Here is an 11378-nt window from a genome sequence, read left to right as displayed (position 1 = left end):
TTCTCTCAAATATAAATTTTTATTCGTGTTTTGAGTTTAATAAAATTATTGATTTTAATAACTGAATATTAAGCTTAGTTTTAGCCTCATGTTGAACGTGTTTATTTTTTTAATTTACATGAAAAATCGCAAAAATATCGGAGAGAATCTGCTGCTCTGTGCGCATGCGTCCTTCAGTCCGTCACTCGGAGGTTCCCCTCAGGCAGCTCGGAGCTCTGGTGAAAAACTGTCCTCCTGCTGCTGTAAAGGGAAACTGAGCGCTGCTGCTCGGGAGGCTGAAGAAGAACATCTCCAGGAGAACAGAGGGACCCTCATCAGAGGGCGGGAACAAGGCGCTAACCGGGCTAGCCGTTAGCAGCAGCAGTCCGTTTAAAGTGCTGTTTTATCAGGTAGGTTTGTTCATCATGTCACTAAATCCCGGGTAACCTCTGCTATCTGAAGCGTTACTAAACCAGCCAACCTAAGCTGAACGGTACACCTGTAAGGTCACATTGAAAGAATAACACGTGAGCGCCGGAGGAGCTTTAAAAGAGGCGGACCTCGAAGTGCGCTAAAAATGGAGGATTTATGAATGGAGTCTGGTATGTTAGCATTACTGCTAATTGTCGCCCTGTTTCCCCTCCCACAGAGTCCGAATCATGGCGGTCCAGGTGTCCGAGTCCGACCAGATCAAACAGGTAAGTGACCCCAAGAGTTTTCATGTCGACTCTGAGAAAAGAGGCTCAGAATTCAGAGGCACAAAGTCCGGTTACTGTGGCCTCCAGGGTCCATAGAAAGCCCGCACTGAACTATACAGCAAGGAGGCCTGTGAGGGACAAAACAGGAGAGAGCGACAGAACCGTAGGTAAAAATAAATAGATAAAAATAGAATCAATCAAAACAAACTCAAATACCGTCAATGCCAGAACACTGTGGCAGCTTATTGGGACCAATACTGGAGTGAGAATGTGTGGAGATATAGATATAGATGTATATCTATGTGCAACAGAAAGTGCACATGTAAAACTGCAGTGTTAAGCGATGCGGTTGAAAAATTTGGGTGCGCCTAAGAAAAACATTTAGGCGCACCAGTGCAACCGTGGCAAAAAGTTAGTCTAGAGCTCTGCATATTATATATTTTAATTTGAAATAATAAGATTAGTATAAAGCAAGAAAATACAACCGAATCACAATTTAGAGATGGAAAAAGTAAGAAAAACATTTTAGGTCAAAAGATAAAGTTTAAGAAGTTAACTTCGTACAAAATCAAGTGATACAGGAAATGGTTTAAAAAGTAAATAAACGTAAAAACAGCAGAGTCTGAGGAAAGCATGACAAACATTTGAGTATTTAAACAATTAAAAAAGACTGAAAAAAACAAAAGGAATTTATCTGAAAGTTTTTTTATTATGACATCATAATCCCAAAAGTCGCCCCGTCGGTTGACCTGGACGTTTTCAGCGGAAGAAACATTTGAATTCATACATTAATGAGAAAAGTTCTTTAAACTAAAAGTCACAGCTTTGATCCAGTGACATCGCTCTGATCGTTTTAACCTGCAGCAGGAAGCCTCTGTCGCACACGCAGGTCTGAGTTAATACATTTGAGCTCCCACCTTGGCTCTTTAGAGCAGCTTCACAGTCTTGGAGCACTTTGAAGAAAACCAAAACTGTTGACTGCATCAGTAAAACTGAGCGTGCCTGAAGCAGCGAGAGGACGGAGGTTAAAACCTGTTTGAGGAAATTTCTTCCCAGACCTGAACCTCGGATCCTTCTCGGTCGTCTCTCAGATTGTTTTGCTGAGTTGCTGCTCTGCAGCAGTTTTCTGAGCTGTGTCTGTTTCCTGTGTTCAGTTTAAGGAGTTTCTGGGGACGTACAACAAGGTGACGGAGAACTGCTTCATGGACTGCGTCCGAGACTTCACCACAAGAGACGTGAAGCCCGAGGAGGTAAAAAAAAAAAGATGATTGGATGACGGAAACATGTGAGTGAAGGAACATCTGGATAAAATCCTCACAGCTGTTTGTGTTTCAGTCGAGCTGCTCCGAGTCGTGCCTGCAGAAGTACCTGAAGATGACTCAGAGGATCTCCATGCGTTTCCAGGAGTATCACATCCAGCAGAACGAGGCTCTGGCGGCTAAAGCTGGCCTGCTGGGACAGCCGCGCTGACCCTGAACCTGGGCCAGGCTGGGCCGTGCTGGTCCAGCAGATCCTCCGGCGCTGTAAAAACAAACTCTGAAGCTGCGCGTGAGGACGTTTTGTTGTAGTTTCTGACCTGAAGCTCCGCCCCTTCAGATTCTATCTGCAGGGTTAGTCGGCTGTTCTGTGCATCATGGGAAATGTAGTTTCAGATTCTTTATTAACATGCAGAATATTCATTTAATGTGCACATTTGTCTTTTTATTGAACACAACGACCGACCGATGTGGTGATGATGATGATGATGATGAGCTGACTTCATTTTTCATGTGTGGAAATAAAAATAATCCGACATCAGGAATGTGTGGATGTTTTCATCCCTGTTAGGAAGTGCTTTACTGCATCCGGCCTCACTCTGGCTCTGCTGCAGATCACACAGTCCTGAGAAACGTTCATTTTCTTTTTGTTTACTGTATTTTTAACAACATGCAAAAAGTAACAAAGTTACTCAGTTACTTTTAAAGTGTTTTGCCTGCATTTAACATGAAATGTACTGTCTTGCATCATGATTCAGATCATTACCAAATACAATCAAACTCAGAATGATGAGGTCAGATTCTGAATGCAGGTCTTTTATTTTGAGTGTTTGGATTGTGATGTTCGCTCAGTGTGGAGCAAACTGCTTTAAAGACAAGTGCGGTTTCATCAGGATGGACGTGTTTCTATTCAGTTTGGTTTTTATTGAAAAGTAAAAACTAAAATCTTTGTCGTTTTACATTTTTGTGTGGACTTCCTCTGCTTTGTTATTTTAAAAGAAGTCTGTTCAAAGTTTTTCCTTCATTTTGTTCCCAAAGTGAAGGAGGAAGTCTTTCCTGACAATAGAACCATGAGGCAAATGGAGTTTAGTTTGGTCTTTATTGGCTTTTTTCTGTACAGCTCGGCATGAACGGTTTCACATTGCAACAGGAAGTCCAGCACGGCGGCTGACAATAAATAACAAGATGACTGACGGCTCGGTCACCAATTCAGTGACGACGATCAAACGGGAAGTGTGAAGCCGGCCCGAGCAGGCAGCCGGAGCACGGAGAGAAGAAGAGCAGCGCATCCTCGGAGCATCAGTCGTACTCGGCGTCTTTGTCCGACTTCTGTCCTGCGAACGGGCGTCTGTTCCTCTGAACCTGCAGCTGGAAACACACCAAACAGTCAGAACATCTCACACCTTCAGCGCCACAGCCGCCGTCTGTGAGGGCGGGGACACTGAGCGATCAGAGGCAAAACTTCTGCAAACGTGCAGAAGATGACATCATAAAAGTGATCTGGTTTAATCCAGATGATTGGAGGAGCACAGAGGTTTTCTGACTTGACCACTGCTGCTTCAAAGAGACCACAGCGACTCCATTACCCAGAAGCCCTTGCTTTGGTGACATTGGTCTTACCTTGGCGCCCTCGAGCACATGCGGGTCCTTCTGCAGAGCGTTGTTGAGTCCTTCCTCGGAGGAGAAGCCGATCCAGCAGAAGCCTCTGTGGAAGCCCGTTTCTTTATCCTGAGGACACACAGAGACGTCACTGACGTGCAGGCGCGCGCACGCACGCACACACACAGACGCAGACACATACACACTCACTGCCACCACCTGCTGCTCACATCGTCATCTCAGGCAGTGCTGACACACTAAAAACATGCAGAGCTGAATTGAGGCATGTGTGTGGCTGTGAGGCTACAGGTGATCACTTCCTGTCGGGTCATGTGACTGTGTGACACTGAGTGATGTCAGTGATGATTACTTACAAACGGCAGCAGGCACTTCTTCACGGCTCCAAACTGCCCGAAGTACTCCTTCATCTCCTCTGAAACACACACAGGAACACGTCAGTCCGAACACCTGAGTGTCTGCACCTCACCTGTCCTGCTTCCTCTCACATCCCCTCACATCTGCCGTCATCTAGTGCTTCGAGTGGGTAGTGTCTCACACATCACAGCCTGTCCAGCCCCTCCCTCGACCCCACGGAGGATGCCATCACCCTTCACACAGCGCTGAGCTATCTGGAGAACAGGAAGAGCTCCATGAGGATGCTCAACACCAAACTGGACCACCTTCAGATTCCCTGATCCTGGGATCCAGAGAATAACCTGAAGCTGAACATCCTTAAAACCAAAGAACTTATAATGGACCTCAGGAGGCACAGACAGGTCCACTTCCCCCCTCATTATAAACGGAGAACGGGTAGAATCTGTTTCCACCTTCAGGTTTCTGGACACCTACATCTCCCCTGATCTCACCTCCGACCTACAACACCATCGCCGTGGTAAAGGAGGCCCAGCAGTGGCAGCACGTCCTTGGTGTCCTGAGGAAGAAGAACCTGGACCTGCTGCTGGCCTTCTACTGCTCCTCAGTTGAGAGCGTGCTCTCCTCATTCAGGTCACTCACACACAGACTGTTCACACCAAGTCTTTTCTACCTCGGAGCACTTTGCTCTCCACTGTGGGCCTTCCTGTTGTTTCTCTACATATTCCTCCTTATTTATTCCTGTTGTCTACTTTTTATATTTTATTCCTGCACAGCGGTGGAGCACCCACAGTTACAATAAACGCATATTCTATTCTATTCGTGCTTCAGAGTGTGGACGGAAGCTCAGGATCAGTCAGAGGATCACTCAACTGTGACTCAAGCAAAACTGCTCTGACGTCATCAGCGTGGCCTGTATTAAGGGCAGTCTTTTAACGTGAACTGCCTCAGGTAAAACACCGGTAAGCTGCAGACACGTGACTGACCTACCGGACACCTTAGTGCACGTTAAATTCTTCCCTTCTTCGCGTGCTAATCTACCTGACGATAATCGACACGCGTGATCGGCTGCACACGTCACATGTCGTCACTAAAATCAAACCTGACTGATTGATAATGAGCAGACTTACTGGTGGCCACAGTCCACGGCACTTTGGACACGAACACCTCGAACACTTTCTTGGACGCCGCCATGTTGCTCCCTCTGACCTGTGACGTAATTGTGCGTTCAGGGCCCTGGGTAGCGTCTGATTGGTGGGTGCAGGAGTTTAAATATGTGAATTCTTTCAAGCCTAACTTTGAACAAATTTATTTTTCAGAGTTGGTTGTTCTTCCGTTTTTCTCTCAAATCCTTTTAACCAATATTTCGACGTGTCTGCATTTTATTTGTAATCTATTTCTTATTCCTGATCAAGGCTCTGAATAAAATCATTTTTAAGAAAAAATGATTTCCGAGGTTCAGTAAATGCAGCTTCGATCACGTGATTGAGCACCGTGACCCGCGTGCACAGTGACATTGAAACATGTTACAGTTTGTCTCTCCCCGCTCGCGCTGTTAACTGTTTAAATATCTGTTTGTTTGTTTGTTTGTTTGTTTTGTTCTTTCATTTTTGTTAGTTTTTACTTCCGGAGCAGGGCGTGCAAGACAGTGACGTCATGGCTAAGATGGCAGCCTCCATGGTGGAGGGTGGAGAGGATTCGTTTCGGAAGATATTCAAGTTTTACAGGAGAAGGAACCCCCCGCCGGACCTTAGCGACGTCATCGACTTTTCCAGGTGTGCGCCCGGTGAACAGGTGAGAGCAAAGCGCGCTCCCGGCGTCTAGCAGCCATCTTTCTCCTTGTTCTTCTTCATGGGTCAGTTTGAAGTTTGACTTCTCTGACCAACAAAGTGAACAGTTCCACAGGTTACCTCCACCTGCCCTCATCTGTCCACTTTCATTTCTGATCAAACTCACCTGGATCGATTATTTCATCGATCATACCGATGACTGTGTGTCACAGAGGGAAGTTTGAAGGTGGACTGGTTCAGGTCTGCTGAAGAACAGGTGCAGACAGCACCTGAGCGAAAATGATTTTACAACCCTGACGTCTGCTAATGATGTGTGTGCAGTGTTGGGAAGGTTACTTTTAAAATGTATTCCATTACAGAATACATGCCCCAAAATGTATTCTGTAACGTATTCCGTTACGTTACTCAATGACAGTAACGTATTCTGAATACTTTGGATTACTTAATATATTATCATGCTTTTTACAACAACGTGAATGTACTATTGCTGTGTGATTTATTACTATTACTGAAGGTCCGCGACTCCGAACTGTAGTAAAGGGACCTCTGACTAATACGGCGGGGTCCCTGTCGGCTCGTAGCCGAAAACTAGCTCTACTTTGTTGTGTGGGTCAACTTTTCTTGCGAGAGACAGAGAGAGGCGTTGAAAGACTGCTCCAACGGAACTTATTGTTTTCGGAGGAAAACACGAACACGGTGTACAGTCGAGTCTTAATAGCTTACTTACAACTGGGGTCGTCAGGCACTCTTCTTGGCTGAAGTGGTTATTATTATATTTACATGCTTCCAGCTCCCGTTTTTCCTCGACGACAACTCGTACCTTTCCACTCCCCTTTTTCTCCCTCCTCGCGCTCACAGACCCATAACGTGTATGGCAGTCCATTCTCCCTGCAACACGGACTACACTGCCCATGATGCTACATTCTTTAGAGCTATGCTTGTAGCATTCTGCCTGTTAGCTTAGCACAACAACAACAACAACGAAAAGGCGCTCTCTCACCCAGGAAACACACAGTCGCAGAGAGAGAGAGAGCGTCGCCCTGTAACCATGGCAACCGTAACGCTGCCGCTTGGAACAACAGAACGTAGCTGTCAAACAAAACCCAAACAGTCCTGACCCGCGACAAAATGAAACAGGAAAGTACCGCAGTGTAATCCATTTATTTCAACAAAGTAACTGTACTCTGAATACCACCTTTTTAAACGGTAACTGTAACGGAATACAGTTACTCATATTTTGTATTTTAAATACGTAACATGTATTCCGTTACTCCCCAACACTGTGTGTGTGTGTGTAGATTGTTCCAGTTAACCTCGACACCGCCGCGGTGAGCGATGTGGAAGCCACTAGAGTCGGATTACAGCCCGTCAGAGAGTGGCGAGCCTTCGGCCTGCGAGGACACCCAGGTACACGCTCACGTCAGAGTTTAAATAAAGTTTGGATGCGTGTGGTCTGGTTCAATTCAGTCCGGCTGTAAAGAACCAAATAACAGCGACAGTTGCCTCGCGGCGCCTCGTACTGTGAGGTAAAGCGTAGGGAGAAGCCGGCTCTGAGGCAGGTTACTGAGAGTTGGTCTCATTTTTCCATGTTTCAGGAACTGAAGTGTTTTTAGTCTAGCTCAGTAGAATGGTCTCGACTGTAATGGACAGTTCTGATTGGCTGTCCACTGGGAACGTAATGTCAGCATCGTCTTCATCCAGCGAGGACTCGCTCTTGAGGCTCTGCATTCACTCTGCTGTGGCCTGCTGCTGAACACACGAGCTGCTTTATGTCTTTGTTACCTGCTTCATCTGAAGATGGCCCATGAACTGGACCGAGTTTAGTGCTCTGGGTACACGAGGATGATGATGATGATGATGATGATGATGATGATTCTGTACTCTTCCTCGTCCAGGGTTCATCTTCATCTCCGATCCGTTCCTGCGCGGCACGCAGCCGTTCTGGCTCCGACAGTGTCTGAAGATTTACCCTCAGAAACCAAACATCTGCAACCTGGACATGCACATGTCCCCCTTAGAGACTCAGGACATCTGGGGACAGAGTATGCACAGCCTGAGGTGAGACTCACAGGTGTGTACAGGTACGTGCTGCACAGGTCACAGCAGGAGGAGCTCGACCTCCCGATGAAGGTAAACAGTCTACTACCAGCAGGGGTCACTGCGACACCACCACAGCCACCAGCTGCTCAGGTGTATCTGCGCCTGGTCATGTGTGCGTGTTTGGAGGTGGCGGTCTGAGCATGGCTAAAGACCATCAGAGCTCTGAGTTTACAGCTGATTTTCAAACCGTTTCGCTTCTTCCAAATCCTCAAATTATGCAAATGACCCCGTTTAAAATGCCGCTTTTTCTCCCCCAACATTCCTCTAACATTCCTCTGATCTTCCCCCAATGTTCCTCGAACGTTCCTCAGACATTTCTCCAATGTTCCTCAGATTTTTCCCAAATGTTCCTCTGACATTCACCTGATGTTCCGCTGATGTTGACAGGAGCGCAGATTGTTTCTTTAACCTGATGTTCGTATTGCCATCGTTGGTGTCGAGCAGCTGCTTTTTGTGACCTTCTGCTGTGAAAGCTGAGAGTGAAGTGAAAAAGTGAGGAAGGGTTAGTGTTTATGAGAGTGCAAACAAAACCTCGGAGCCTCTGTTTCCTATTTTATGCAAGAAAAAGCAACTCAAGTGTTTAATTACTGAAAATCCTCGACTGCTGCAGTGTCTAATGAATTCAGTGCCACCAGGTGGCGCTGTTTTAAGGTCCGCTGTTGTTCAGCTGCTGTCAGATCTTTGAACAAACTGTGTGCCCTCGTCTTCCTCTTTAACCTATTTCATCAGCATACTTTACTGATCCCTAAGGAAATTATGTGGGTTACAGTTGCTCCAGTACAGTAACAGACCAGACTATTTAACAATGCAATGTGTTCCAGATCTACAGATTTAAGAAATAACACAATATGTAAAACTTTGATCCGCAGATCTTCTCCGGCTGGAAAACGAGAAGCGCGGACTCTCCTGGAGAGGCTGCGCTGGGTCACGCTGGGCTATCATTACAACTGGGACACAAAGGTGAGCATCTGCTTCACCTCTTCGCTGCTGCTCCTCCAGCAGCACAGGCGGGGACGGTTTCAGAGCAAACGTTTGCCACGGTCTGTTGTGGCGCCCTTTCTCTTCATCTCACTCCTCCCCTCCTGTTTGCAGACGTACTCTCCCAGCAGTCACACTCCTTTCCCACGTGACCTCCACCTCCTCTCCGCTCACGTGACAGCTGCCTGCGGCTTCCCTGGCTTTATCTCGGAAGCGGGAATCCTCAACTATTACCGATCAGACTCTTCTCTGGGAATCCACGTGGACGAGTCGGAGCTGGACCACACTCGACCGCTGCTGTCGTTTAGGTGGGACGCTTGTTTTTTCACCGTCGTTATGCGAAGGACATGTTTGAATTCCCTGTTTTTCCGTGTTGTCTTTACAGTTTTGGTCAGTCAGCCATCTTTCTCCTGGGCGGCCCCCACAGACAGGACCCCCCCAGAGCCATGCTCATGCACAGTGGGGACGTGATGGTGATGTCAGGGCCCAGCCGCCTTCTGTACCACGCAGTCCCACGAATCCTCCCCGCACCTCCGGGGCGTCTGGCATTAGAGACGGGGGGAAGCATCCAGACCCCCCCACCACAGGAAGGCTCCGTGGTGGAGCCGGTGTCCGAGGAGGAATGGGCTGTCTGCTCCAGGTACATCCAGAGCTCCAGAGTGAATGTGACTGTCAGACAGGTGCTGGCACCTGGACAGAAATTTCCAGAAACTCCCCGTTCTCACCAAACCACGGACACTGGACAGACGGACGGATACGATGATGGAGAGAACGGAAAGAGGAAGAGGAGCAGCAGTGACTCTCCTTATGCTGCAGAGACTCACTGAGGGCACTTACAGCACGGGCCTCCATGAAGGACGGCTTCTGCTTGGTTACTGGGTTTATTTGTTAAAGGATTTATGTGGGTCAGTGTGTAGATGCTGCCAGAGACGGGACGAGACCCGATCTAAAGATGAACTCTTAGGAGTCGGTGCTAATCTGGATCTGTTAATCTGTTAAAATGATTGTTTAACGATTGTGTGAATACAGTCCATGATTCAGTGAGCAGTAGTCATGAAGAAAGAAGATATAATCCAGTACCCAGATCGAGCTCTATGTATGTATGCAATGTTCCCTCTAAGCTGTGCACGTGCGCACTGCTGGCACGTCTCTGCGCACAGAACATCTGCGTTGCGCACAAAAAAATCTAACCTGAATTGAAATTAAAACTTTAACAATTCTGTTTTGCAGTGTGAGTCAGTGACTGGCTGCTCCCGTATCCCATAGTCCAGCCAATGATGCGATTCACATTCGTATATACGCAGCTAACCAATGTGGTTGACAGGCTATGACACGTTAATGACAACGTGTACAACCATTGGAGACGTGAGCAGGACAGACGGAACAACTGACGGGAAAAGTGTGGACTTTATACCAGTTTTTAAATTGTGTTGATCGTTGTTTATATTTACTGCAGGAAGAAACGGTAAAAACATTGTTTTATAAGGAAACGCTCGAAAGCCTGTGAGCAAAAACAAAACCAAAAACACCCTCACTGTGAGAGATTTGCACCATAGTTAGTGTGTAGTGTAGTCAATAGTTTTGTTGTGTGTGTCAGAACAATGATGCAGAACAGCTGATTGTGCTGTAAATAGTTGGAAACACCTTTAAAAAGAAAAAAATTAAAAATTAAAAAAAAAAAAAAATATATATATATATATATATATATATACATACATACATACATACATACAGTGGGGCAAAAAAGTATTTAGTCAGCCACCGATTGTGCAAGTTCCCCCACTTAAAATGATGACAGAGGTCAGTAATTTGCACCAGAGGTACACTTCAACTGTCAGAGACAGAATGTGAAAAAAAAATCCATGAATTCACATGGTAGGATTTGTAAAGAATTTATTCGTAAATTAGGGTCGAAAATAAGTATTTGGTCACCTCAAACAAGGAAAATCTCTGGCTCTCACAGACCTGTAACGTCTTCTGTAAGAAGCTTTTCTGTCCCCCACTCGTTACCTGTATGAATGGCACCTGTTTGAACCCATCATCTGAATAAAAGACACCTGTCCACAGCCTCAAACAGTCAGACTCCAAACTCCGCCATGGCCAAGACCAAAGAGCTTTCGAAGGACACCAGGAAAAGTATTGTAGACCTGCACCAGACTGGGAAGAGTGAATCTACAATAGGCAAGCAGCTTGGTGTGAAAAAATAAACTGTGGGAGCAATCATCAGAAAATGGAAGACATACAAGACCACTGATAATCTCCCTCGATCTGGGGCTCCACGCAAGATTTCATCCCGTGGGGTCAAAATGATCATGAGAATGGTGAGCAAAGATCCCAGAACCACACGGGGGGACCTGATGAATGACCTGCAGAGAGCTGGGACCAAAGTAACAAAGGTCACCATCAGTAACACACTACAACGGCAGGGAATCAAATCCCGCAGTGCCAGACGTGTTCCGCTGCTGAAGCCAGTGCATGTCCAGGCCCGTCTGATGTTTGCCAGAGAGCACATGGATGATACAGCAGAGGATTGGGAGAATGTCATGTGGTCAGATGAAACCAAAGTAGAACTTTTTGGTATAAACTCAACTCGTCGTGTTTGGAGG

At 46.5% G+C, this 11378-nt stretch overlaps 3 protein-coding genes across 3 annotated transcripts; 2 read left to right on the top strand and 1 right to left on the bottom strand.

Annotated features, from left to right (window-relative positions):
- Positions 1–153: 153 nt before the first annotated feature.
- Positions 154–2474, top strand: LOC101474652 (mitochondrial import inner membrane translocase subunit Tim9). Its single transcript, XM_004569935.6, has 4 exons — positions 154–389; positions 629–677; positions 1832–1927; positions 2013–2474. The coding sequence occupies exons 2-4, from the start codon at positions 639–641 to the stop codon at positions 2145–2147; spliced, it is 270 nt and encodes an 89-aa protein (XP_004569992.1). The 5' UTR covers positions 154–389; positions 629–638; the 3' UTR covers positions 2148–2474.
- Positions 2475–3013: 539 nt separating this feature from the next.
- On the bottom strand, positions 3014–5162 carry slirp (SRA stem-loop interacting RNA binding protein). Its single transcript, XM_004569936.3, has 4 exons — positions 5035–5162; positions 3907–3965; positions 3554–3661; positions 3014–3301 (listed from the first exon to the last, which is right to left on the bottom strand). Exons 1-4 carry the CDS (start codon positions 5096–5098, stop codon positions 3233–3235), a joined length of 300 nt encoding a protein of 99 aa, XP_004569993.2. The 5' UTR covers positions 5099–5162; the 3' UTR covers positions 3014–3232.
- Positions 5163–5421: 259 nt separating this feature from the next.
- Positions 5422–10457, top strand: alkbh1 (alkB homolog 1, histone H2A dioxygenase). The gene is made up of 6 exons (XM_024806274.2): positions 5422–5698; positions 6993–7101; positions 7590–7752; positions 8664–8754; positions 8887–9080; positions 9158–10457. The coding sequence occupies exons 1-6, from the start codon at positions 5561–5563 to the stop codon at positions 9597–9599; spliced, it is 1137 nt and encodes a 378-aa protein (XP_024662042.2). The 5' UTR covers positions 5422–5560; the 3' UTR covers positions 9600–10457.
- Positions 10458–11378: the final 921 nt, after the last annotated feature.

This window comes from Maylandia zebra, linkage group LG19 (assembly GCF_041146795.1).
Source record: "Maylandia zebra isolate NMK-2024a linkage group LG19, Mzebra_GT3a, whole genome shotgun sequence".
NCBI lineage: Eukaryota > Metazoa > Chordata > Actinopteri > Cichliformes > Cichlidae > Maylandia > Maylandia zebra.
Note: the sequence above shows the minus strand (reverse complement) of the source record. Positions and strands in the feature narration are given on the sequence as shown.

Bases quoted from the DNA above. Each gene is read 5' to 3' on its own strand.
- slirp (XM_004569936.3), bottom strand. From the start codon at position 5,098: ATGGCGGCGTCCAAGAAAGTGTTCGAGGTGTTCGTGTCCAAAGTGCCG. The intron at 3,966-5,034 runs GTAAGTCTGCTC...TGTGTGTTTCAG, and splicing joins GCCGTGGACTGTGGCCACCA to AGGAGATGAAGGAGTACTTC. The intron at 3,662-3,906 runs GTAAGTAATCAT...GTGTGTCCTCAG, and splicing joins AGAAGTGCCTGCTGCCGTTT to GATAAAGAAACGGGCTTCCA.
- alkbh1 (XM_024806274.2), top strand. From the start codon at position 5,561: ATGGCTAAGATGGCAGCCTCCATGGTGGAGGGTGGAGAGGATTCGTTT. The intron at 7,102-7,589 runs GTACACGCTCAC...TTCCTCGTCCAG, and splicing joins CGGCCTGCGAGGACACCCAG to GGTTCATCTTCATCTCCGAT. The intron at 7,753-8,663 runs GTGAGACTCACA...TTTGATCCGCAG, and splicing joins CAGAGTATGCACAGCCTGAG to ATCTTCTCCGGCTGGAAAAC.
- LOC101474652 (XM_004569935.6), top strand. From the start codon at position 639: ATGGCGGTCCAGGTGTCCGAGTCCGACCAGATCAAACAG. The intron at 678-1,831 runs GTAAGTGACCCC...TCCTGTGTTCAG, and splicing joins AGTCCGACCAGATCAAACAG to TTTAAGGAGTTTCTGGGGAC. The intron at 1,928-2,012 runs GTAAAAAAAAAA...TTTGTGTTTCAG, and splicing joins GAGACGTGAAGCCCGAGGAG to TCGAGCTGCTCCGAGTCGTG.